The sequence below is a fragment of the Elgaria multicarinata genome, chromosome 13 (assembly GCF_023053635.1).
Source record: "Elgaria multicarinata webbii isolate HBS135686 ecotype San Diego chromosome 13, rElgMul1.1.pri, whole genome shotgun sequence".
In the NCBI taxonomy this organism is placed as follows: domain Eukaryota; kingdom Metazoa; phylum Chordata; class Lepidosauria; order Squamata; family Anguidae; genus Elgaria; species Elgaria multicarinata.
This window is the reverse complement of record NC_086183.1, coordinates 20,712,254-20,738,123: the sequence shown is the minus strand read 5'-3', so window position 1 is coordinate 20,738,123 and position 25,870 is coordinate 20,712,254. Positions and strand designations below refer to the sequence as shown.

Here is a 25,870-nt window from a genome sequence, read left to right as displayed (position 1 = left end):
GACAAAAAGAGGCATGATTTCTCCCATCACATTTAGGTTTAGTAGCTGCTCAACAGGTCACAATTTGTTCAATTGTAAACTAGATGTTAGTAAAATGAAATTCGGCTTTATATTCCTAACTAAATCATTGTCATTTTTACGTGGTAATATCACAAATATCACAAATTTTATGGTCTGTTTTTTAGTATACCTACAATCCTTTGCTTATTAGGGGCTAGCCCTTATTTTCTCCAAAAAAATTGCTTCGCACAGGTAACTAACATAGAGATAAATTTTTCAAAAGTATTATTATTGTTGTTATTATTATTATTATTATTATTATTATATTTATTTATTTGTATCCCGCCTTTTGCCCAATGCTGGGCCTCAAGGTGGCCTTAAAACATACATTGGGGAAAACAACAAAAACACACCCATAAACATTTAAAATACACAACAAAATTATAAGACATTAACATAGATGGAGGGCCAGGTTATTCTCCAAAAGCCTGCTAGAACAAAAAAGTTTTAGCCTGCTTCCGAAAGCCCATCAAGGAGGGAGCCAACCTAGCTTCTCCGGGAAGAGAGTTCCAAAGTACTGGAGCATCCACCGAGAAGGCCCTCTCCCATGTTCCCACCAAGCGCACCTGTGAAGATGGTGGGATTGAAAGAAGGGCTTCTCCAGAAGATCTCAAAGCATGGGCCGGCTCATAAGGGAGAATACGTTCTTTCAAATAAAGTAGGGGGTCCATCGCTTGGCATTTGAAAAACAAGGGGTCCGCAGTACTTAGCTAATTGGGAACCACTGGTTTAAGTGGAAGCGTTCTATCTCCTCGCAGGCATGAAAGAAGAGGAAAAGAGGAAGAAGCACATGAGCCTTAGGCTCACTGCAACTCATTCTCATTGCCACTACGTATGAATCCCGCCTTTATGACTCATTTGCTATTGCTGATATTTAGCTAAACATAAATATCTTTATTTACTGCCAGTGATGTGGAGCCTTTTCTTTGTAGGAAGGGGTTGTATCAAGGATATTTAATTAATCTGATATCTTTGAACATGTCTGTCTCTGCAGATGAAAAAAGCCAAGATGCAGGAATCGGGCGAACAGCTGTTAAGGTGTGTAATTCTTGAATGAATTGTTATAATAATACTTGTCAATTTCTGTGGGGTTTGGGGTTGTTTTTGAGGGTTGGGAGTATCATTTCTTTAAAGGTGCAGTGGGGGAGGGAGAGCTGTTGCTCTCCGCATTTCCCCCGTGCCTTATTTTAGAATTAACTAGACATTGCAAGCCTCTCTTCACTAAGCCTCACAACAATCCTGTAAAGTAGGTCACTGCTGTTGACATTTCACAGATGGTGATATGGTTTAGCACCATATCCAGACTGAGCAAGTGCTTCTGTACTAAAAGGCCAATAACATCTCCCATGTTTGTATTGGTCATTTCAGCCAAGTGAACAGCACCGACAGTAGTGATCAGAAACCCGAATCCTCAAGCCTTGGTTCAAACTTGACCATGTCAAATGAAAGTAAGTGGGGTTCTTTATCGTTGTGGTTGATTAGAATAGTTCTGTGGACCTGAATTGTGCAGGAAAGTCCTTGTAATTCCCCAAAGAATACATGCAACACTTTTGGACTTCAATTACCATCACCCCCAGCGAGCATAGCCAGTGGTCAGTAATGCTGGGAGTTGCAGTTGAAAACATCTGGAAGGCACCCAGTTATGGAAGGCTGCAATAGAGGCTTATGCTCACATGTTTCTCTCAAGAATGCCCCCACAGAATCCCCAAATACGTTTTAAAGCTCCCCTAAGTTTTATAAGAATTGCTTGGGAGTTCTGGTGTAGAAACCAGTGAAAGGAAACTTCAGAAGCTAATAGCATGCATATTAGTTGTAGAAAAGGGCTAAAATGATCCAGGGGCTGGAGCATTTCCCCTATGAGGGAAGGTTACAACAGCTGGGATTGTTTAGCTGGGGAAAAAGGAGGCTAAGGGGAGACATGATAGAGGTGTACAAAATTATGCATGGTGTGGAGAATGTGGATAGGGAGACATTTTTCTCCCTCTCTCAAAATACTAGAATCCCGGGTCATCCCATGAAGCTGATTGGTGGGAGATTCAGGATAGATAAAAAGAAATGTCTTCTTCACACAGCACATAGTTAAACTATGGATGTTGATGGCCACTCATTTGGATGGATTTAAAAGGGGTTGGATAAATTCCTGGAAGAGAAGGCTATCAATGGCTACTAGTCCTGATGACTATGTGCTATCTCCAGTATCAGAGGCAGTAAGCCTAGAATAGTAGAGTTGGAGGGGCCTAGAAGGCCATCGAGTCCACCCCCCTGCTCAATGCAGGAATCCACCCTAAAGCATCCCTGACAGATGGCTGTCCAGCTGCCTCTTGAAGGCCTCTAGTGTGCTGGGGAACATGGACAGGAGGGTGCTGTTGCACTCCTGTCCTGCTTGATGGTCCCTGGTCGACAGCTGGGTGGCCACTGTGTGAACAGAGTGCTGAACTAGACAGACGCTAGGTCTGATCCAGCAGGGCTCTTCTTATGTTCTTATGTAGGCTCAGACAGAAATTAACATTTTGGCAATTTTTGTGGGCGTGCCACATCTTTTCTCTTTCTCTGTGGTATACCCTGAAATTCTCTCTCCCTTCCTTTCCCTCCTTTATTTCTTTTTTTCTAACACACATAATCACCTCTTCCCTCCCCACAGATATCCATTCGCAGGTATACGACCCCACCCCCATTCATCCATCACAGAAGCACACATGCTTCTTTTCTCCTCCACCCCCACCCCAGCCCCCAGGGTCGCTCCGCAGTGTTTCCTGCCACCTTCAGTCCTTCTTGCCATCCCCACAGTTACTCCACAACTCTTTCCAGCTACCCCGAGGAAACCTCACAGCTCTCCCCACCAGTCCCCCAGTTGCTCCACAGTCCTCCCTGCTGCATCCCAGTTTGCCTTACTAGGCCAGCAGTAGCAGGGCCCCTTTTCCTTTCTTTTTCTCTCCTCTTTTGGGTGTGGAGGGGAGAGATGTCTTAGTAGGCCGCCCAGCTGGCACACCATAAAGCCAAGCACCTGGTCCCAGGAAGCCCAGAGGCATCCATGAGAAAGGAAAAGCCAGGAGCTTCGCTTTGCAATTTCCCCCAAGCATTTTTTATCAGGAGGGCATCTTGGTGGGTGTCAGCTAGGTGACTGTGGGTGCATTCATGCCCACAGTAGCTTGTTGGGGCCTCCAGGTCTAAACCATGGCTTGGGGGATCATGAGCGCTCGTGCACTCCTCCTCCCCTCTCCTCCGCATGCATGAGAGGAGGAGTGTAAAGGCTTCCATTTCTGATTTAGATACGTATTATTAGCACCAGAACACACAATAAGCTCCAAATACAGCTGTGCACATGTCTCTTAGCTGTTTGCATTAACAACTTTTAAGAGATCGTTCTCAATTATTTGCATGTCATCATCTATGTGTATATGTATTTATACTTCGCAGTTATGCCATGCACTGACTACATCTCAAGGTCATCGAATGAATATACCTCACAGATGTATTCTGCAAAGTAAGTTGAATAGCTTTGTTTAGCGTGTCCATTCATTTGCTTCTCCAAGGAGTTCAATATACTTAAACTTTCATAAAAGGAGCCTCAGTGAGCGAAGGGATGTTTAGATTAAAATTATCTTTAGACATTTGTTATTCACAGCACGGCATTCTCAGTTCCATGGCATCTTTTTCCATGGCTCCTAAATGTATCCTTTAAACAGCAAGAGGGGTGACCTCTTTCTATTTAGAAGATTGGTGGAGGAGAGAATTAGCTATGAGTATGCCTCTTTGAAGCCCCCTACTTTTTAAAATTTCTTCCCCCCCCCCTTTTTTTTTATAGGTAGGGGAAATTCACCTAAAAATGCATACCTTCATGCAACCTCCCCTTCCCTGCAAAAGAAAAACTGCATTAACCCATGAAGGCTTAGATTGTAAGCCTATGTGGCAGGGTTTTGCTGTTTTATTCTTTTACTATGTACAGCACCATGTACATTGATGGTGCTATATAAATAAATAAATAATAATAAATAATAAATAATAAGGCAAATGCACTATACATACAGATGCATGGCCTCTGTTTGTGTATTGGTAGCACTTAGTTTCCTGGGTGGTGTTAGACCTCCTAGTGGAGCGGAGTGTGAAGCGCTCTGGAAGCCAGACAGTCCTGTCCTCTAAACGCTGAGTGTGAGCAAGAGACAGAGCAGGCCCATGCACCTCTAGGCGTTGAGCATTATCTCTGGCTTCCTTGAAGTTTGCCCCAGTTTCCTCTTCTGTTGTTATTAGCACTTTTACCCTGCTCTTCAGCCAAAAAAGGCTCACGGAGCAGCTTATCTGCAATCCATAAAACAAGGCAGTCCTTGACTACCAGTTTACAGTCTAAAAGGCATGACGCAAAAAGAAGGGGGGGAAAGGATGGGGAGGAGGAGGAAAACAGCAAATTCAGGGAATAATTCTAAAAAATTGTAGTGATAGCATTGCACTATTAGGGAGGAAGGGGAAGCGATAGTCCCTGCCCTGCCTGTGTGTGGCGTAATGCTGCCAACGTGATGGCCAAGTTGAGTTTGGAGTGTTATGAAGTAAAGAGGTAAGTTTCTCCCCCTCCCTACTACTACTATTACTATTGATCCTGATAAGAACAATTCTGCAGATTGTGGGGGTTTTGTATGTGTGTGTGTCTGGTTACTGTGGCCTTCCTAGTCGGCCTGGGCACCAACCTGTGGGTGGCTGCCAACTACCCAAAGACTGGGCACTACCACTGGGGCAGACTGGTGCTGGGTCTCTTGATTCTGTCATCGCTGATCGCCCAGGTCTTCAGCTTGGCCTCTACTTCATAACACTCCTTAACGTCAAGCCATTTCTATTTTACTTTTTAACAGGCCCTATGCACATGTTCTTTCTGTACCCGTATCTGAAACGATGGCCTCTTATTCTGGCCAGACTCAGTACCAAGCACTACAGCAGTCACAGACTTATGCTGTTTATCCTCAGACAACCCAAGCCTATGGACTACCTCCTTTCGGTAAGTGTGTAGAAGTTGTCCGAGGACAACTGCACTTATTGTGCATTTAAGGTGTACCCTTAAAATGTTTTGCGTGTACATCTGAAAATATGACTGACAAATGTATGCAGATGATGATAATGATGACGATGATATTTTTAAACTGTGTATATCAGCTTTCCCCAACCTAGTAGCCTCGAGCTGTGCTAGACTATTAACTCCCAACCCCATTGGCCATGCTGGTTGGGGAGGTTGGGAATTGCCCTCTTGGCTGGGAGTCGAGGTTCTACACTTCTGGAGGGCACCAGGTTGGGGAAGGCTAGTGCATACTATAAGGACATGTGCGCATCATCGTGGGTGGCCACCCTCTGGCTTGCAGGCCTAATCTGGACCGCGGAAGCTACCCATCTAGCCTGCAGAGGCTTGGGGTCCCTCCCCAAGTACCACCATCTGGCTTGAAGGCAGTGGCTGGGGGCTTTGGGAGGAGGCTCCTGCTTCGCCGAATATGCAGCTGCAATCTGGTAGCACTGCAACAACAGCAGAAAAAATGGCCGTTTTGGTTTAAAACGGCCCCTTGTTACCACTGCATCATGAATTTCTGCTTTTACAAGGAGGTGTCCTGTGCTCCCCACCACCACCACCGCCCCTGAATATTGCAGAAAAGGCCGAGGGTGGCTCAGGCTGCCCACCTCTGGTTTAACATCTTTGCGCTAATTGGTCGTCAGTCTCTGGTCCTGATTGTGTTAAATGTTTAAATTGTTTTAGCAGCTTATTGGTTTTTAATGTTATTGTAAACCACCTTAGGGATCTCTGTCAGAGCCGAAAGGCAGCTTAGACGTGTTCTTATATCTAAATAGATTGGCACAACATCAGGATCCTTCTTTGTAAACAGGAAACTGCCTTTACACCAGGTCAGGCAGTTTGTTCACCTCGCCCTGTACTTGAAGTTCACTGCCTACTCGGTTCTCCAGCTTCTCAGGCACAGGTCTTGCCCATCACCTGCTCTGATCTTCCTAGTGCTAGGAATTTACCTGGCACCTCCTCTATGCAGAACATGTGATTCTGCCACCAAGCTGTGTTGCCTCTCAACCCCACGCACCAGCAAGGACAGTTAGCATGAATCTGCATCATTTTAAATACAGTTGCTGATAGAGACGCAGGAACAGATGGAAGGCTTATAGATAAATAGCGCAGAAGGGAGTCGGGTCCAGCTGCACTTGTATGTGGCAGAGGAGAGGTAGGCCAAGATAAATAATGTTTTACGAAGATGGGTTTTTAAAAAACACCACCAGTTTCATGTGTGTTGGCTTGTTAATGTGTGCTATATTCTTGTGTTTATCACTCATGTATGTTTCTCAGTAATAGAAGACCTTGGATTCATCATGCAATAATTATAATTGAATGGGTTGCTTCAGAAATCACCCCCCTCTCCACCTCCGTACCAAATAATATTTTGTGCACTAGGGCATCTCAGTTGCTTTCAGAAGAGAGGAAGCTGCTTGTATGATTGTCTTACACATAAGCGAGTCGCTGTACGAAAACCACAATAACCCAGAGGGTGATGAGCAGCCTTTTAGCATCAGGCCGGTAAAAGCTTCATCAGCAATGCCAGCACATTTCTTTCTTGGAAAGGCTTGGAAATTTAATTTTTTCACACCCCTCCTCCTCCTTTTAATTATTGGCTAGCTTGTTTTTTCTTCTTCTTCTTCCTCTTTAACTCTGCTTTTTTTTTCCTAGGCTTGTACCTCAAGACTTACTTGCACATGCAAATTAACAAGTCCCTATATTTAGGCAATGGTTTTGTCACTAGAACACCCAGGCGAGAATAATTCCAGTGGGGCGCCTGGCTTAGAACGCAGCCGATTTTGTTTGTAACTGGTGCAATTTATCTGATTCAGGTGCACTGTGGCCAGGTATGAAACCTGAGAGTGGTTTAATTCAGACTCCATCTCCAAGTCAGCACAGTGTTCTTACCTGCACTACAGGGTTAACCACAAGCCAATCGAGCCCAGCACATTATTCTTATCCTATTCAAGGTAAAGGTCAGCATGGTTTTTTATCTACGTACCTCTTCCCTGTAACCCGGTCCAGAAACCACGAAGAGGCCAGCACGTTTCGTCTTTGTTTTGTGCATGCTTCCCTGTGCTTTGCGAGCCATGCTTTGCTTCTCTGCTCCTAGTTTGCCTTTTTTGGGTCTGAGTTGTCCAGATCTATCTACCTTCACTTGGTGAATTTGACTGTGCTGTGTTTCTGAAAACCTCGTGGAAGCGGGAGGAGACCGCTGGGGCAAGGGAGGAATGGGGTCACTGAGATCACCTGCATGTCACTGTTCAGCATGTCTGTGTTTATTTCCTACCAGCACTGCTGGGCTTCAGTTATAAGAATGCCTAGAGCTGCCTTCCCCAATCTAGCGCCCTCCAGATGTTTTGGACTACAACACCCACCAGCCCCAGCAAGCCTGGCAACTGGGGAGGGATGATAAGAGTTGAAATCCAAAATGTCTGGAGGGCATCGTGGCTGGGGAAGGCAGCCACCATTTACTTATTTGCTTTCAAGATTTGTACTCTGTCTTTTCATCAAATGATCTCATAAGACCTCTTGGAGATTGCAGCAATACAGAAGGTGCCCTTTCCCCCACTACGCTCCTACAGTTGTAAGTCAATTGGCAATTAGAGCAGAGTGCTTTCTGTGGAGGGGAGAAGGGATAAGAAGCTCTCTCTCCAGGTGCTTACTGAGTAACAGAGAATCCGCTACCTGGGGCCAGGGTAGTTTTCCTCTTCCTTTGAAAGAAGGGGCTGAAATTCCCCATTGCCCTTATTTTTCTCCAGCCTCTGGGCAATTCTGCTTATATTTCAGTTACTCTCCCGCTCCCTACCTCTGACAGGAGGCGAGCGAGTGCTTCGTATTTGTAAAAGCTTCTGGATGAATAGATGAAAATTGCCGTGTAAGAGCAGTGATTTGTGGTTGTGTTTCCTTATTAGGAAACAGTAGTCAAAATGTTCCCTTGGGCAAAGCTTTACTTCTTAGGAAATTGGTAGTAAAACGAGTCCTTAAGACTTGTGAACAGTTTAGGCTAAGGGAGTAATAGTTTCGTTCTCCAAAGCTGAGGTGTCTGTTTTTATAGCGATTTTGAGAGACTCCCCAGACAGAAATATCCTCATTCAATCTGTAGTCAGATAGTGCCACATTACCCTGGCAACATACACTGAATCGAATTACCTGTTCATTGCATCAGAAGTCCATCAGTCTTTTGTTTGCTGAATACTAAGGTTTATTGTGAAAAATATAGTTTTACATAGGCAAATGAAATCAGAATGGATTTTGGCACAACATATCCAAACTGTGTTAGATAAATTAGACTGTAAACACACACACACACACTGCAGAATTGTTCTTATCAGTATCAATCTATATCAGCCTTCCTAAACCTGATGTCCTCTAGATGTTTTGGGCTTGAATTCTTATCAGCCCAGCCAGCATCACCAATGATCAGGAATACCGGGAGCTGTAATCCAAAACATCTGGGAGGCAAAACTTAGAGAGGACTGCTCTGTATAAAGTGGCCACCTTGAAAGGTTAAGATAGTTTCCCGTGGTTTAATTGTTTACTAAACAGGATCTCAATCCACAATTTGGAGTTGGTTTGATGTTAAACCACAGCTTGTTGTTTTGAATGCAACAGCTAACTGCAGTTTAATTAAACCAAGATTTAAGGGCCAAGGAAGGGAGCATGTGGTCCTACTGCGCATTCCTGTGATTTAGCAAATATGGACTTCAAATTCAAACTGGGTCACTGGTTTGTCACTATAGTTTAGATAGGGGTGGGCATCCTAGGCCCTTCACATGGTCACCCCTAGCCAGCATAGCCAATGGTGAAGATTTATGGGAGTTGTTGGCCAAAACATCTGGAGAGTCACAAGTTGCCCAACACTGATTTACGTCTTTAACCATGGTTAAGGAAAACAAACCATGCTTAACCATTATATCTGATTAGGCTGTTTTGAGGGGGAACTTCATTGCTTCTTCTCTAGAAGGAGTTAACAGGAACAGTGATCCAGAATCAAAGTGGAAACAGATGACTACTTGCTGCTCTGGTTCAGACTTCGTAGCCAAATTGTGCTTTGGCTTTAATGGCCTTGCCTCTCGCTCATGTGCTCCTTCTTTTATCTCGTGCACTCAAATCTCCTTCCTTGCTCCCTGGTTTACAGAAATCGTAGCTTCTTGTTACCGCTGAATTGAATAAACTCCGGATACTGCAAACCATACTTAGCTTCCGAACCAGATTTGGAAACATTCAAACCATGGTTTCCGATTCTGGTTTGGAGGCAAACAATGGTTTGTGGTAACAATAGTTTGCTGTATTTGGATGTAAGAACATACTCTGGTTATCGAGAATCAGGAAGTGGATGAGGGAATCAGAGCGCAGGAAGGGAGGAGGAAAAAAGAGTTCCTGGAACCTTAGTGCATTCACATTGTTCCTGGTTGATTCTAGCAGAGGGTTACTTCCCTTCCTGCATTCTCATGAGTTATGGCAGAAGTATGGTTAACCCTCAGTTTATTTTACAGTGGGTCTCCATAGATGATTAGCTTCCCTTGATGTTAGAGCTGCAGTGAGTTTAAACTGTCACCTGTGCAGTCTTTCCACCCACATTTGCGAGTGCTGGAGTGGTTTATGCTCCCCACCCACCCACAACGGCAATACTATTTGGGATAAAAGGTTCAGTTAGAATCGAAATCTGCCTCTTTCTTCTCCCAGCACTTTTTAAAAGCGGGGAAAGAGCTGCAAGTCTCTCAAGCTATGTAGACTAACCAGATTTCATATAGATGGGCAAAATCATACAATTTCTCTACAGACCAGTTTCAAATGAAACTTTTGTTTAGTAGCACGTACAGGTAGGTAACCTCTACTTTGTACTTGAAAATATTCAGTATGAACCCTACCCCAAGATGAATCCTTAGATTTCATAGGATTGTCGTTGGTTTCTTTTTATACATATGCCCCTTTAAGGAAAAGAGGAAGGAAAAAAACAGCCGCGGAGAGTGTAACCTAACTCATTCTAGGTATTAATGTGTGTCTGTCTCCAAAAGGAGGAAAAATGTGACCCTGACACAGTGTGTGGACTCATGTTAGCTCAAAATGCAGGCTGGTACATTAATTGCAAAAACTCACTTTTGGTATCACTGAGCAGACCTTGAAGATGCACACCCCCGACTGCTTGCAAGCAAGATGAGAACGGAGGCTGATGTGGGGAAGATTGGGTGGTGTGTTTTTTTCCCAGCCAGATTGTATGTCATTGTGCCAAGTAGCATTAAAAATAGGCGACTGTGAATCCTTGATGCCATGTAGCAATATGAGGAAAGCCGCGGCTATGGTGCATCTTAACTGAACATTGCAGAGTGCCGCCCTCGCCGCACCTGCCGTGGCGGATGACGGGGATGTGTTTTTTCCATTGGTTGCATTAAGAGTGGTAAGCGTCAAGATACCATCACTGGAATCAATCTAGTCTTCGGTGAGTCACTCTGCTTATCGTAGAGACAAGCCGTCTACTGTAAAACTGAGGCACATGAGCAAGGGAGTCTTCCTGAAAGGATTTTGAAAGAGCTGATTTCCTCGAATTAAGTAATTTTTAGATTGATTTTGAAGTAGGTCATCCATCGTGAGGATTACATTGTTTGCTTAAATGCCATTAAGATCCCTCTGTATGACGGCTACTAGGCTGCCGCACGCACGTGAAACCCCTTTGTATTCCTCGAACGGGTAACATGTTTGATATTGGAATTCTTGACCAAAGGACAATTGTTCCATTCAGCAACCAACCCACCCCTAAATCTGACACAGGGTTTATTATTATTATTATTTATTTATATAGCACCATCAATGTACATGGTGCTGTACAGAGTAAAACAGTAAATAGCAAGACCCTGCCGCATAGGCTTACATTCTAATAAAATCATAATAAAACAATAAGGAGGGGAAGAGAATGCACCAAACAGGCACGTAGATGCCACCCAAACACTGAAAAAGCACAGAGTATGATCTGGACTGGACCTTCTCTTATTTTGCTCTCTGATGGGACTCTTTACTCTAGGTGTGTGGGGAGCTTTGAGCGGGCTGTGGCACGATAAGGGCCACGTGGATGCCACCCAAACACTGAAAAAGCACAGAGTATGATCAAGGTCACAGACGCCATCATCCCGAAAACTTTAGCTTTCTTGGCCTTTAAAAATACATATTTTTAAATAAAGCTAAATTTGGAAGTATGCTTGCAAATGGGGGGGGGGCAGTTGTTTGTCACCTCCTTTTATGATGATTTCCTGGGATGACGTCGCTCTCCAGTGTCACACTCAGGATCATTAGATCAGAACAAGATGCAACTCTGCTGATGACTTTGCCGGCGTGTTACTTCTCTTTACGTGTTGCAAAGACATTTGGGACATCTGGGAAACAACAGCAACACACAGGCCCCATTCAGAAGACACTTTAAACCACAGTGAATAAAGCTTTTTGCCTCATTCACCATGGTTAAAGCTGTGGTTTAAGGTGCCTTCTGAACAGGGCCATTGGCTCAAAATTGCTTTTGAATTACTTTTTAAAGAGGAGGGGGAAAGAGGGAAAAGGTAGCTGAGGGATATTATTATTATTATTATTTATATAGCACCATCAATGTACATGGTGCTGTACAGAGTAAAACAGTAAATAGCAAGACTCTGCCGCATAGGCTTACATTCTAATAAAATCATAATAAAACAATAAGGAGGGGAAGAGAAAGCAGACAGGCACAGGGTAAGGTAAACAGGCACTGGGTAGGGTAAAACTAACAGTATAAAGTCAGAACAAAATCAAGTTTCAAAAGCTTTAGAAAAAAAAAGTTTTTAGCTGAGCTTTAAAAGCTGCGATTGAACTTGTAGTTCTCAAATGTTCTGGAAGAGCGTTCTAGGCGTAAGGGGCAGCAGAAGAAAATGGATGAAGCCGAGCAAGGGAAGTAGAGAGCCTTGGGCAGGTGAGAAACATGGCATCAGAGGAGCGAAGAGCACGAGCGGGGGAATAGGGTGAGATGAGAGAGGAAAGATAGATAGATAGTGATCAGGCCCCTTGATTTCGCTGGGCTCTTAAGCATGCCTAAATCTGAATTGGATTTAGGTCCTAGTTTTTAGGATGTTCAACAAGTTGTTGTTTTGTTAAAACTGGGACCTGAAACAAAATGATGCTGTTGGTTCCTCAGCTCCTAACAGATGGGCTTCTGTTCAGGGTGCCAGCCAACCAGCTGTGCTCCAGGCTAGTGTACTCCATTCCCTTTTCTAACTGACAATGATCCATCTATGGCTACTGAGCATGCTCAATCCTCATTGAGCTCTTTTGGTTTGTTTGTTTTATGGTTCGCCCCCTTTGGTTGGTTTTTTTGAAAGGTATTTGTACTTCCGCAGACCTCTGCATCCCCCAAGTCGTGCTAATAACTCTCTCCTGTTTCTTTGTAGCCCCATTATGACTCCAGTCCTGTTTGTTTGTTACATTTACATCCTACCTTTTCCTCCAAAGAGCCCAAGGCAGCATACATGATCCTCCTACTTTCCATTTTATTCCCTGCAACAACCCTGTGAGGTAGATTAGGCTGAGAACAGTGACTGGCCCAAAGTGACCTAGTGAGCTTCATGGCAGAATGGGGATTTGAACCTGGATCTCCCCAGTCCATCTCTTAACTGCTACACCACACTGGCTCTGTTGGAACTCACCACTTGAATGAGCTATTCGAGGGAGTGTTGCCGGTGATGATTAGGTTGGATCCAGAACAGGAGCGGGCAACTTGTGGCCCTCGCAACTGTTTTGGCTTACAACTCCCATCAGCCTTAGCCAGCATAGCCAATGGTGAGGGCTGATGGGAGTTGTAGGCCAAAACATCTGGATGGGTACAAGTTGCCCACCCCCGCTCTAAAATAAGTTAGTCACACTTGACTCCCATTGGAAGTAATGGGACTTAAGTTAGTTATGACTGACTTTTCACATGGATTACAAATGGGACCTACACGCAAATAATTTATACCCCTTTGCATTGGAGTAAGCCACACTGAGCTCAGTGGGACTTACTTCCAAGTAGACATGTATGGAATTGTGCCATTAGTCTGGATCCAATTCATTGTTGTTGCTGTTGTTGTTGTTGTTATTATTATTATTATTCGTAGTAGTAATAATGTTACATGGCTTAAGTTGTAGTTTCTTGGCCTGCTCATATGGAAGAACCAAACCTTTTTCACATAGTTTAAAAAAACGAAAGTATAGTTTCCCAAAATGAGGATGCTACTATCTTGGCACTGTGGTTGTGAAGGAATTACAGTAGCTCAGTTTATCTTCTCTACCATCTCACCGTCTCTGCAGACTCTTCTTTGACTAAGGAAAACACAGTTGGGACCAAGAACGCTGAAAATACCGGGTGTTTCATCCAGTTACTTTTGACTTCATCTCTTGCACTTTAAATGAAATGCATTAACACATAGCCATTCTCTTGTTTTTTTTGCAGCTTCAAGTACCAATGCCAACTCCATTTCCACCTCCTCAGCTGCTGTCAATATTTCATCCTCAGCAGTAGCCAGCATCTCTCAGCAGGTACATCTTGTAGAAATAAGCCTGCATGAAAAAAAAATATTTTTTTAAAAAATATTTTTTTTTAAAATGGAATTGCACTCATTATTACTTTTCAGACTGCGCATTGTAATACTATACCATGTTTACTTGGAAGTAAGTCCCACTGTGTTCATTGAGCCTTACTCCCTAGTAAGCCTAAAAATCTGAAGACTCTTTGATGGGCTTTTTGAAGTTGGTCCATTGCTGTGTTTTCTTGCGAAACGTGAATTTCAATGCCCATGTGCTATTCTTGTAGACAGAGAAATCCAGACAAAGGTAGTTGAACTTTGGTCCCATTGAAACCAGTGGGACAAGTTTGTCATGGCTAACTCTTCATATTGATTTCAATGGGAGCTAAGTGTGATTTGCTTAAGGGAGGTTCAGATGACTCCACCACCCCTGGTGTCGAACGTAACCCCCCCAAGGAACATAGAACGTAAAAAGAGACATGCTGGACCAGACCAAAGGCCTGTCTAGACCTGTTTGCACAGTGGCCAACTAGATGTTCTGATGGGAAGGCCACAAGCAGAACATAGCAGAAATAGCAGCCTGTCCTTGTGTGTCCCCCCCCCCCCCCAGCAACTGGCACCAAGTGGCACACTGCCTCTGATCCCAGAGGTAAAATATAGTCATCGTGACAAGTAGTCATTGATAGCCTCAGCCTCCATTAATTTGTCCAATCCCTTTTTAAAGCAGTCCAGGTTAGTGGCTTTAAAAGTTGGTGAACATGTGAAGGGAGTGCAGGACCATGTGGGCTAGCTCTGCCCCCTGCCACTGATGTGTCCAGTGGCCGCAACCCACTGCCAACAGTGCATCTGACACACTTGAGGAGGGACTCTGCTGATGTACTGATGCATGTGCGTACGGCTCCTCCATGTGAAGATTCAGATTGGGCCTGGATTCCCTTTCACATGGAGGATCTCTGACATGAGTATGCTGGTACTTGAGTAGAACCCTTCACCTGCATGGATGACAGGTATAGTGGGGTTGGGTAGCTAGGCTACCCAGTCCTGCTACCCCCCTCCTGCATTCCTTGAATGTGTGGGACACTGACTGAACTCTCTCCTCCCTGCCTTTAGTCTGGATCCAAACCATTATTTTCAATGGGTGGGGGGAAATGGTCTTGTGGTTGACAAATCTAGAGCTGCTTCTTTACTAAACCTCATTCCTTCCTCGCCTATTTTCCCTTTGTAACCTTGTCTGAATTGCCTAAAATCTTTAAACCTGTAGATTTTAGGGAATCATGTTTGACTAAATTGCAAGCATCTTAAGTCTTTTATGGAGAAGGCCCTAGATTTAAATATCTTCGTAATTTTAGAAGAATAGAGCTGGAGACTCTATCTAGATACCGTATTTTCCGGCATATAAGATGACTGGGCGTATAAGACGACCCCCAACTTTTGAGAAGATTTTCCTGGGTTAAAAAGTAGTCTTATACGCCAGAAAATACAGTATATGCCCTTTATTTATTACTTAGCCGGAACGATGTTAATTTATGTCTAGAAAGTATCAGTTAAATTCTGTTGCTTCATCCAAATGGTTGTACCATGACTGTATATGGATTCCAGGGTGTGGTCTGAGAGCACGTAAAGCATCAGCCACCTTGTTGAAGCCAAGCGGGTCTGGGTCTGGCTAGTGCCTGGGTGGAAGACCACATGCCCCCTTCCTTGTCATCTAATTTCCCACTCTAAAAGCCCCATTTATTCTGAGTCAGATAACATTGTAAACCAAAGGTGTCTGAAAGTTAATAGGATTTTTTATAACTTACACATTCTGGTGTTGGAAGTCTTCTCCTGCCCCCCCCCCCCCCCCAGCATTCTGGGGAACTGTCTTTGTTTTCTTGTTCCTCAGCCTCTTTGATTCTTTTGCTTTTTAACAGGAGTATCCTACATACACAATCCTTGGCCAAAGTCAATACCAGCCATATTATCCAAGTTCAAGCTTTGGAGTTATAGCACCAGCAGACAGCAGCACAGAGACCACCACGTTAGCAACTACCACATATCCTTCTGAAAAACCAAATGCCATGGTGCCTACTCAGACGGAGCAGAGACATTCCTCTGGTAATATCATTGGGAAAGGGCTGGTTTCAAAGGGCTTCTGTATGTTTATCCTGCTCGTATTGAGTTCCTATGTGTACCTCTGCTCAGTATGGCTCAGTCCAGACAACACGTTTCTCAATGGTGGTTTTAGGACTCCACGGTGGAGTTTTTACACCACTGTTGAGAAATGTGTTGTCTGGTGGGAAAACTCCACGCAACGGTGGAGGGTTTTTTTGTGGGGGGGGGGCACTCCACGCTGTGCAGAGGAGAGTTCCTACACAACCTTTGTGTTGCATGTGGTGTGGCAGGTTCTGTAGAGTTTTCCATTGCATTGACTTTTCCCACTGGCTACAGAGTTCCCTGGCAAGAGCAGCGAGAGGAGGGAGTGCCACTCTAGGAGAACTGCCGGGATCTGGGTTTTGTTTTTGTTTTTGCAACAATGGCTGATGGGATACCATCAGGAGGACCGGAGGAAGAGAGAGGGTGGAGGAACTGTCAATCAAACATCACGGTGGATTTTACTCAACTCCACGGTAGCCCACAGTCACACAACGGTGGAGTTAGAACATGTTGTGTGGGGAATTCCGCCTAAAAATTCAGCCGTTGAGTGGAGATTTCACACTGCGTTGACTAACGTGTTGTCTGAACTGAGCCGAAGTGTGAGCCTGGCTTAACTATAGAATGAGGTGTATCTTAATGTTCTGGTTTATCCAATACACATTTCCTTTATCTCTGGGAAAGGAATGTTTTCCATTCTTCTGAATACCCTCCACCCCATCTCTCAGTCCTGAAAGGCTGCCCTTTTCTGCACCTTTTTGAGCTGTAGAATGCTGTTTTGCGATGTGACGACCAAAACTGTACAAAGTATACCAAATCTAGTTGCACTATAGTTACCTTTCCTAATGAATCCTTAGCATGGGATTTGCCTTTTCCACAGCTGATGTACACTGGATTTACATTTTCAATAAGCATTCCATCACAAAAGAAAACATCTCTTTCCTAGCTCAAACCCCATCATTGTATACGTGAGTCATTTTCTCCAGCGTGCACAATTTTGCCCATTCATCCAGCTTGGAGCTCTTTGCAATCCATTTTGGTTTTAGTTACTGGCTTGTGTATGTCTTCCATTGCATTGTTTTATATGACACATGCTGCCATGAGAATACAGTGTGTTTGAAGGGTGGGATATAATTGCACAAAATACATAAAATCCCTTTCTCTAGGTGACCCATCCGCAAACCTGCCGTTACCGAGAGCGGCAGCAAGTAAAGACGTAGACGAGCAGACCCGGAAAAATGTGACTGGGAAAAACAGAGGCAAGAGGAAAGCAGACTCTTCTTCACCGCAGGACAATGAACTTGAAGTTGGTGTTCAGCTCTTCACCACTACCACCACCCCTATTCTTTCTCTCTCTTTTGTTTCAAAGATTCAACAGCATGTGAAGGATTGGGTAAAAGCAGGGTAGGGGAGGACGGGTAAACTGGCACAGTTAAGTTTTAGACTCTGGACTTGATTACCTTATGGTGGCCCCACTCTTTATGAGCTTCCACTCCTAAGGGGGTAATGTGCACCCAGCGTGGTGCAGTGGCTAAGGTGTTGGACTGGGAGTCGGGAGATCCGGGTTCTAGCTCCCACTCGGCCATGGAAGCCCACCGGGTGACTTCGGGCCAGTCACAGACTCTCAGCCCAGCCCTACCTCACAGGGTTGTTGTTGTGAGGATAACATGGAGAAGAGGAGGATTATGTACGCCGCCTTGGATTACTTGCGGGTGGGGGAAGGCATGACATAAATGCAATAATTAAATACATTTTTAAAAACCCACACTTGCTTCAAAATGTGCAAAGCCAGCCCTGCTGCATTGTGGAGTCCTGTTCATTTTGCTAAGCGGGTCCCTGGGCCTCTGTAAACCACAGCTTTAGAATTGTAGGACTAAAAGAAGAACCCTGTAACCTGATTCACAAGTAGCAGCATTTCATGGGTTGTTTAACCCATGAATTGCCAGGGTGCAGTGGGAGCGAGCACGCGCACTGCCTCCCGCGCACTCATTGCTTCTGCTTTACATCCAGCTTTGTAAACAATCCAGGAATGCCTCATCGTTCCTGGCACTCTGGATCATTTAACCCATGGCTTGTTGTTTGGTTAAAACTCTCGGGTTTGCATATCACGACAAAGTTGGATGTAAAGCGGAAGTGGCGAGTGCACGGGAGACAGAGCGTGGCCGCAGCTAATTATAGGTTATTTAATCTTTAGTTAGCTGTTATGTGTGAACCAGGTCTGTAGGGAAGAGAGAAGCCTCCCGACAAAGATGTAAAAGCAAAAGGCCAGGCTCCTACAATTTATAACGGCGACAGCCAGTTCAGAGGTATCATACTGCCTGCCAATCAAAGAAGCTGATGTTGCACACACCTGTTCTTTTCCACATCTGAAGAGAGCTTTGAGGCCTGGGCACTTCCCAACTCACAGTAGCTCAGATCACAGTGCTGTACTGTAGCACAGTAGCTCAGCCCCTCAGTTGTGGTTCAAGCCGCCCCACCCCCACCCCAAACTCCCAGAATTTCCATCTAAGAATACAAGATGTAGTTCGGTGCAGTGTCATCAGGCCCATATTGGAGACACAAGAGCCTCCCCTATCTAGATTTAAGGTTCTTATAGCAGCAGCCTTGAGTAAACCACTGTGGCTGGTTTAAGTTATTAAGATGGGAGGGCTTTTGGCAATTGAAGGAACCTACCACCACACCACCACAATTAACCTCATTTGTTATTTCTTCCTCAGCGAGTGTTCCTGTGGGACTTGGATGAGACCATCATAATATTTCATTCTCTTCTCACGGGATCGTATGCCCAGAAATATGGGAAGGTACTGATGTTTTTGTTGTTGCTACGGAATTTCTCAATGATTTCATCTTTCGTCCTTGTATCTTCTCAAGCGTTTTTACCATCCCAGATTTTAAGCTCTGCTGTTTTCAATCTGCTACTGTATTTGGCACTTCCTGTCCCAGAATTGATTCAAATCTGTCGCTAGGCTACCTGGATGTGCTTATTTCCCCTTTCCCTCCACCTTTTTTTAATTGGGTCTGTTGAATTGTAAGCCATTGCTGTTGTAAATTGTGAACTGCCTTGAGGGCATTGGCAGAAAGGCAATTTACTGTGCAATTGTATGTATATCTACTCTTAAGGAACTCCCCTTGAGTTCAGTGAGGCTTACTCCCACCTAAGTGTGTATAGAATTGCAGCCTTGCCATATTTAAGAGTATCTGGGGCCTGGACTGTGCATAGGCTTACTCCTCCGCAGCATAAGAACATAAGAAGAGCCATCCTAGACCTGACCAAGGATACATCCAGTCCATCATTCTATTCTCTCAGTGGTCAACCAGCTGTCTCCCAGGGAAGTGGGTATAATTTAAGCCAAAGCAGCTGAGATAAAATCAAGAAACTTTCTATTAAGCTATGTGTTGGTGTGACAGGCAAGAAAGATTTCCCCCTGCACTTAGAACAAAGTGTCATTGGATTCAATGTGGCTTACTCCCAGGGAAGCAGTCACAGGATTACATCCCAAGTTAACTTTAAGCTTCAAGTTCTAAGAGTATCTCCTTTTACTATGGAAACTCTGATTTCTTCCTCTGGAAGCTTCTAACACAACCCACCCACCCACTTCTCTCTCCCCCTCCCCCCCAATTTTAACTTCTAGGATCCGACTCTAGTGATTGGCTCTGGATTGACTATGGAAGAAATGATTTTTGAAGTGGCCGATACACATTTATTTTTCAACGACTTAGAGGTGTGTATTCTCTTCTAAATCCTCCTCACTTCCTGCTCACCCCTAGTTTAGAGGCACCAAATGATACAGGGTCCTGTGCAGGGAGTCAAAGGCCTTTGAACTCATTTTAAACAAGCTGAGGGATTTTTTCCATAGCTCCTTTGCTTGGACGTCTTGCAGAATCTGAGATTTTAAAAGGCCAGAGTCATGGTTGTATCCATGAGGCATCACCTTCAGGGTTGGATTATAGCTCCGTGGAAGTCCTCATGAGTTGCAGGCAGAAGGCCCCAGGTTCAGTCTGTGGCAACTCCATTTTTAAAAAAATACAGGTAGCAGGTGATGGGAAAGACTCCACTCTACCTGAGGTCCTGGAGAGCTGCCTCCAATAAGAATAGACAGCAATGGAAAAATAGTCTGGCCTCATGTAAAGCAGCGTCCTGTGCTTCATTTTCTCTCATTACAGGAGTGTGACCAAGTTCATGTGGAAGATGTTGCGTCGGATGACAATGGGCAGGATTTAAGGTGACCTATTTGTGTTGTTTATTTGTTGCCCTCAGGAGATAGATAGATGTAAGCTCCACGTTTCCCCTCAGTCATCATGGTGTCATATTAATGGGGTGGGGGACTGTCTGAGATAGTGACTTGCCCTGATCTGGGGATATGATAAGGCCTCCAAGGATCAAAAGCTGGTCTCATGAAGATGATTAGGTAGTCAAGGTTCTGATCAGCAGGGGCGAAGGGGAGAGCCAGGTGCGTTCATATGCAGTGTGGAATCTCTCTTCCAGCAGTGACTAATAGAATCCAGGTAGAGGTTTCCAATCTACCTAACCCACAACCTGCCTTTTCTGCCCCAGCAACTACAATTTTTCCACGGACGGTTTCAGTGGCTCAGGAAACAATGCCAATCATGCTTCAGCAGGTGTCCAGGGAGGAGTGGACTGGATGAGGAAGCTGGCTTTCCGCTACCGGAAGGTGCGCGAGGTCTACGAGAAATACAAAAGCAACGTAGTAGGTGAGTGTGAGCAACATCCACATTCCTCCTGCTTGAGCAGGCTGAGTCTGAGAGCCCTGCGCTGCAGGGGTAAATCGTACTGTTCCGTCATTCCATTTTTTAATTTATTATCTTTTAAAACCTTTTTATAATAGTTGTTCTGGGAGTGGGGGGGGGGGGGAAGCAATCAACGCGTTTTACAAAAGCAGTTAAAAAAAAAACCCAACCAGAAAATCAAAACCATAAACAAATGGATGACTGGAGACTGAGTGACCACCTGCCATTTTCATAATGTCATCTCCAGATTTGAACAATTCCTCATTACCCGTATTTCTTCGATTCTAAGACGCCATTGACACCCCATTTTTAGAGATGTTTATTTGGGGGAAAAGGGCATCTTAGAATCGAAGAAATACTTCCTTCACCGCCCAGCCAACCTCCTCCCCTCCTCCGCGCTTTCTTCTAATGGTTGTGTCCTTTTCTTTTTTCCCTCTGTGAGAGAAGAAACTGCCGTTTGCGCGGGAAGAAGGGGGGGCGTTGAAACAAAGAGTAAACTTAACTCTCCAGTCCCGCTCTTTACTTGTCTGTGCACCAGGGGACGACGGCACGCGAGTAAGTCCCATGGAAATCGATGGGACTTACGAATAAATTTGCCCAACAAAAAACCAGGCGCTTACCCAACCAGCTCCTCCTCGCTCGCATGGCTCGAGGCTGCTGCAGGAGCTTCCTCTTTTCCTCTTACCGTATTGCTTCGATTCTAAGACGCCATTGATTCTAAGACGCAGTCCATTTTTAGAGCTCTTTATTTAGGGGAAAAAGTGCGTCTTAGAATCGAAGAAATACGGTAAGTGAATCCAGATGACGCAAAGCTCTGGCCCTTACTTACAATGTAGCAATGATAGTACTTGCTAAATTTCTGTTTCTCCTTTCTGATGAACATAATTCGTCTTTCTGTGTGCACTCTGCAGCCCTCCTCAGCCCAGAGAAGAAGGAAGCTTTACAGAGATTAAGGGAAGACATAGAAATGTTAACAGATTCTTGGTTGGGAACGGCACTCAAATCCCTGCTGCTCATTCAGTCCAGGTATGAACAGGTGTTGTGGTTTTGTCCGATTTTTCAAATTTCGAGGAACGCTGTGATGTGCCTTGCATACGCCACAGGGTACTACTATCTCGCCTGACGTGTGCCACATCTCAATGGGGAACCTTGTGATAGGAGGAAAGGCACCTGCCTTTCCTCCTATTAAAGCAGGGGTGGGGAACCGCTTTCATCTTTAGGGCCGAACTCAGTTTGAAGAAGCTCTTGGATGCTGCATTCCAGTGGTGGGCGGGACCAACAGCAAAGGGGGCGAGGCCAACAGTACATGTTGACACATCAAGCTCTTGCTGCCAGTAGCTAAGCCTTAGCAGAGGCACTTCAACCTTTTAGAATGGGGTTGGGTGGGGGTTAGGGACTGCACAAAAGCCTGGAAACCACCAATTGGGTGGTGGGTGTGGTTCTCTGGTGACCCCTGGAGGGCTGGATTTGGGAACCCAGGAAGTTCAGGTTCCACACCTCCGTATTAAAGACATCAAAGCTGGGGGTGGTGGGAGAGACAATCCACATCCCATTGACACCCTCATCAAAGATGCAACCATCTGGTTACATTACTCAGTATATTGATCGATTCATAAGGTACAACATGCATCTAATGTAATCTGTGGTTAGCTTTCACTGGATGCAATCAGAGGGGGCGTTTTCAGCTTTGCGCCCCGTTTGTGGAGCTCTGTCCCCACAGGGCTCGACTGGGATCATCTTTGTTACCATTCTAGCCCCAAATGAAGGCACTCTTGTTCACCCAGGCTTTTTAGTGACGAGGCCGGGGGGGGCGGGGGGCTTGAGTTCGGCTCTTTTATTACCATCTGATAATACTGTATTTTGACATGACTGCAGACCACACTGAAATGAACTGATATACAGAACAGTGGATACCTTTTTTTTAAAAATGAAATACATGTCAAGAAATACTTTTGTAAGCCGCCGTGAGAGCCTTTTTTGGCTGAATGGCGGCATAAAAATCCTTAAATAAATAAATAAAATAAAATACATTTTAAGAATCAATAAAATAATGAAATATATATAATTGGGTTGCTTTATTAAAAAAAAAAAGTTTAATGGATTTGTAGTGCATTCATTACCAGCCAGGTTCTGTAATTACTTTGCAATTTCCTATCCTCAACTTTTGCGCTGGAAGCCGAGACCACTCTTAGGGCAGACACAACTTTCCCCAATCTGGTGCCCTCCACACATAAGTTGGACTACAGCTTTCATCATCCCTAGCTAACTTGGCCACTCAGCATAACAATACCCAGACGCAAGGTAAATTGTATTGCAAGTTATGGAAAAGGGTAGAGGGGAACCCTGAAAGGGGGAGAAAAGTCTCAGGATGCTGTAGACAAATTTATTATAAAAAAAAGCCTGACATGTTTTGGACTCCTGCTTTCTGTTAGGCCTTCAGGGGGCTGTAGCAATACATATATGAACAAATGAATGAGGCAACACAGAACTATAATCATTATTGAAAAAGCACATTGCAAGCGCTGTGGATGCACACTGCATCCTTATAAACAATAAAACAATATTACATCTAAAGAGTTGATAGGGTACATTGCAAGTAAGGCCTGTGCGTATAGTTAGTATAAAACAGTTAAAATATTAGATGCTCACTTTGTGTAGCAGCCCTGGCTTTTTGGAAACATGCCGCCTTCAAATACAGTGATTTGAAACCAGGAGGAGAGGCACGAAGAGTACCAAATAATGAATAAAAGAGGAGGATCCAACTTGAGCTTTCTAAAGTGTTTCTCCTTCCTTAGTGCCTGTAAATGCAAAGTTTGCAACATCCTGACTCACTGCCCCACCCTGAGTTTGGATAAACATAACCCCTTTCCCTGACTGTTTTCTTGTGTTTACACTCTAGAAAGAATTGCGTGAATGTTCTGATAACGACCACTCAGCTTGTGCCGGCTCTGGCCAAGGTTCTGCTGTACGGACTAGGTGAAGTGTTCCCAATCGAAAATATTTATAGTGCGACAAAAATAGGTAGGTGGTGACACCAGATTCCTCCTCTTTGTGGCTCTTGACCTGGGTGGTGTTAAGAGTTGGACCCCTACTGCACAGATCTTACTGTGATCTCTGTAGTCTAGGGATAGGCAGCCTGGCACCCTCCAGAACTTTTGGATTACAATTTCCATAACCCCTGACTGTTGGGCATACTAACCACAGCTGATGAGAGTTGTAGTCCAAACTATCTGAAGGACACTAGGTTGCCTACCCCTGCATAGCCCATGGATGAGCCAAGCTTTTGTGTACTCTGTTAGCTGTGTGACATTGATCAGCAGAGATGGAGATTCAGAATCAATGGATTTAAACTTCCTGACTGTTAGAGCAGTGTGACAATGGAATCAGTTACCTAGGGAGGTCGTGGGCTCTCCCACACTAGAGGCCTTCAAGAGGCAGCTGGACAACCATCTGTCAGGGATGCTTTAGGGTGGATTCCTGCATTGAGCAGGGGGTTGGACTCGATGGCCTTGTAGGCCCCTTCCAACTCTGCTATTCTATGATTCTATGATCAGGGATAGCCCTTGGTCAAGGTCATTGATGCAGATGCTAGTGTGTGTGAGTGCTGAAGATCAAACTTTTTAAAACGCTTTGCTTTTCGCTGCCCTTTCGTTCCAAGTCATGGGCTCAGTTCACAAGTCATGACAACCCATGGGTTGTCCGGGCCAAGCGACAGTGAGCAAGTGCATTGCCTCCCGTGCCCTTGTCGCTTCACCTTTCAATTAACAGCCCCATTCCTGGGTTGTTATTGTGATGTCCAAATCTGGAAAGTCTGGGTCGCCTAAGGGTTAAACAACTCCAAGTTAACCCGAGGTTTGTTGTCAGGTTAACTCTGGGTGTTGAATCAGGGTGGGTGCCAGTGGCGAGCCCTGCCGAGAAGTTGGGTCCCCAGCAGCTGCCCAAGAATGCCTGGCACTGGCTCCATCCCTTGTGATATGCCAGTAATGTTTCTTCGTCTATAATCACAAAAACGTCTATTATTTCTCTGCAGGCAAAGAGAGCTGCTTTGAAAGGATTGTCTCTCGGTTTGGGAAGAAGGTGACGTACGTGGTGATTGGAGATGGGCGTGATGAAGAGATGGCAGCCAAGCAGGTGACCTTGGCCTTTGTGTCTCTTGCTGCACCACTCCCGAGAAGTATTGGGTCCCTTTCATGCCCCAGTGTCATCCCTTCTCCTCCTTCATGTTTTGCTGCGAGTCTTGCAGGCCCTGCCAAGTTGCTGGAGCCCCTTTCCCTCTGAGACTTGCCAGCTCACGCACCTTTGGGTGTCTTCTTTTGCACAGATTTCATTTCTCAGGGTGTCAGGGCTAACCTGGGATGTCCCAGGATGGCTTGGCATTTCCGAATGGAGGTCTTCAGAAGGCTGTAGAGGTCCTTTGCAGATTCCTGGTCTGGCAGCACTGAGGGAGATGACAGGGGAAGCGGGCCCAATCCACCAGTCTTGCTGGAACACTGATCTCCCTCCCCCCCTCTCCGGGCTTCCTTTATTCTTGTGTGTAGTGTCTTTTTAAATCATTAAGCCTCCAGGGAGGGACTGTCTTCTTTCACTTATTCTTTGTAAGCTGCTCTGGGAGCCTTTTTGGCTGAGGAGCAGGATAAAAAATTGCACATTAAATACATACATACATACATACATACATACATACATAAAGGGGGCTTGAATATGCTCTGCCGAGGCAAAGCCTCACGGTGGACAGCTGTGCCCCATGTCTGGTGGGCGGCTGGACATTGGCAGCTGCTGTCCGAGGCACACGCCTGTGTCTGAAAATAGCAGCCTCACTGCTTGCCGGCTCCCTTTCCCTTTCCTTGTTGGCTTCTGTCATTTCCCCGTGGCGGGACACAGCGCTTCGGCCAGCATCACCCTTACCCCGCGCCAGGGCCAGGCGGCATTCCCGCTGCGCAAGGCCAGCGTAAAGCTGTTCATCTGCGTGTGTTTCGTAACAACCTTGGCTTTTTTCCCCTGCTTTGCAGCACAACATGCCCTTTTGGAGAATCACGAATCACGCTGATCTGGTGTCTCTCCACCAGGCTCTCGAACTAGACTTTCTGTGAGTTGCTGAGCAAAAGGCCGTTCCGCCGGGCTGCCACCGGGGCCCCCTGCCGGCTTAAGCAGGAGCCTGCTCGAGGACTTCCTTTTCCATCCAGACAAAGAAATGTAGCTAACGAAAGTGTACAGTAGGAGGCGCCAGACCCTCGCTTTTCCCTGGGAGAGCTGCTGAAAGCCTGCTGGGCACGTCGGGCGCTGTGTTTTGTCCTCTGTGTTTTGGCGAAAGGAATTTTCTGGGAATTCAGCAGAGTGTCCCGAGCGGGGAATCTCCAGCAGTAAAGACCTATCTCACTGTGCA

General features: G+C 45.2%; 1 protein-coding gene across 4 annotated transcripts in view; it reads left to right on the top strand.

The window, feature by feature from the left end:
• Positions 1-25,870, top strand: part of EYA3 (EYA transcriptional coactivator and phosphatase 3) — a 53,922-nt gene extending 28,052 nt beyond the window's left edge. For 2 of the 4 annotated variants that reach the window (XM_063140731.1, XM_063140729.1), the window contains 16 exons: positions 1,055-1,098; positions 1,429-1,508; positions 3,478-3,544; positions 4,902-5,044; positions 6,922-7,059; positions 13,536-13,621; positions 15,519-15,702; positions 16,905-17,044; positions 18,456-18,539; positions 19,371-19,460; positions 19,903-19,961; positions 20,294-20,451; positions 21,399-21,513; positions 23,387-23,508; positions 24,518-24,618; positions 25,497-25,870. In XM_063140731.1, the coding sequence (XP_062996801.1) occupies positions 1,055-1,098; positions 1,429-1,508; positions 3,478-3,544; positions 4,902-5,044; positions 6,922-7,059; positions 13,536-13,621; positions 15,519-15,702; positions 16,905-17,044; positions 18,456-18,539; positions 19,371-19,460; positions 19,903-19,961; positions 20,294-20,451; positions 21,399-21,513; positions 23,387-23,508; positions 24,518-24,618; positions 25,497-25,577 (1,692 nt within the window). In that variant the 3' untranslated portion in view covers positions 25,578-25,870. The remainder of the gene's footprint in view (positions 1-1,054; positions 1,099-1,428; positions 1,509-3,477; positions 3,545-4,901; positions 5,045-6,921; positions 7,060-13,535; positions 13,622-15,518; positions 15,703-16,904; positions 17,045-18,455; positions 18,540-19,370; positions 19,461-19,902; positions 19,962-20,293; positions 20,452-21,398; positions 21,514-23,386; positions 23,509-24,517; positions 24,619-25,496) is intronic. The other 2 variants (XM_063140732.1, XM_063140730.1) reach the window with 1 other exon arrangement.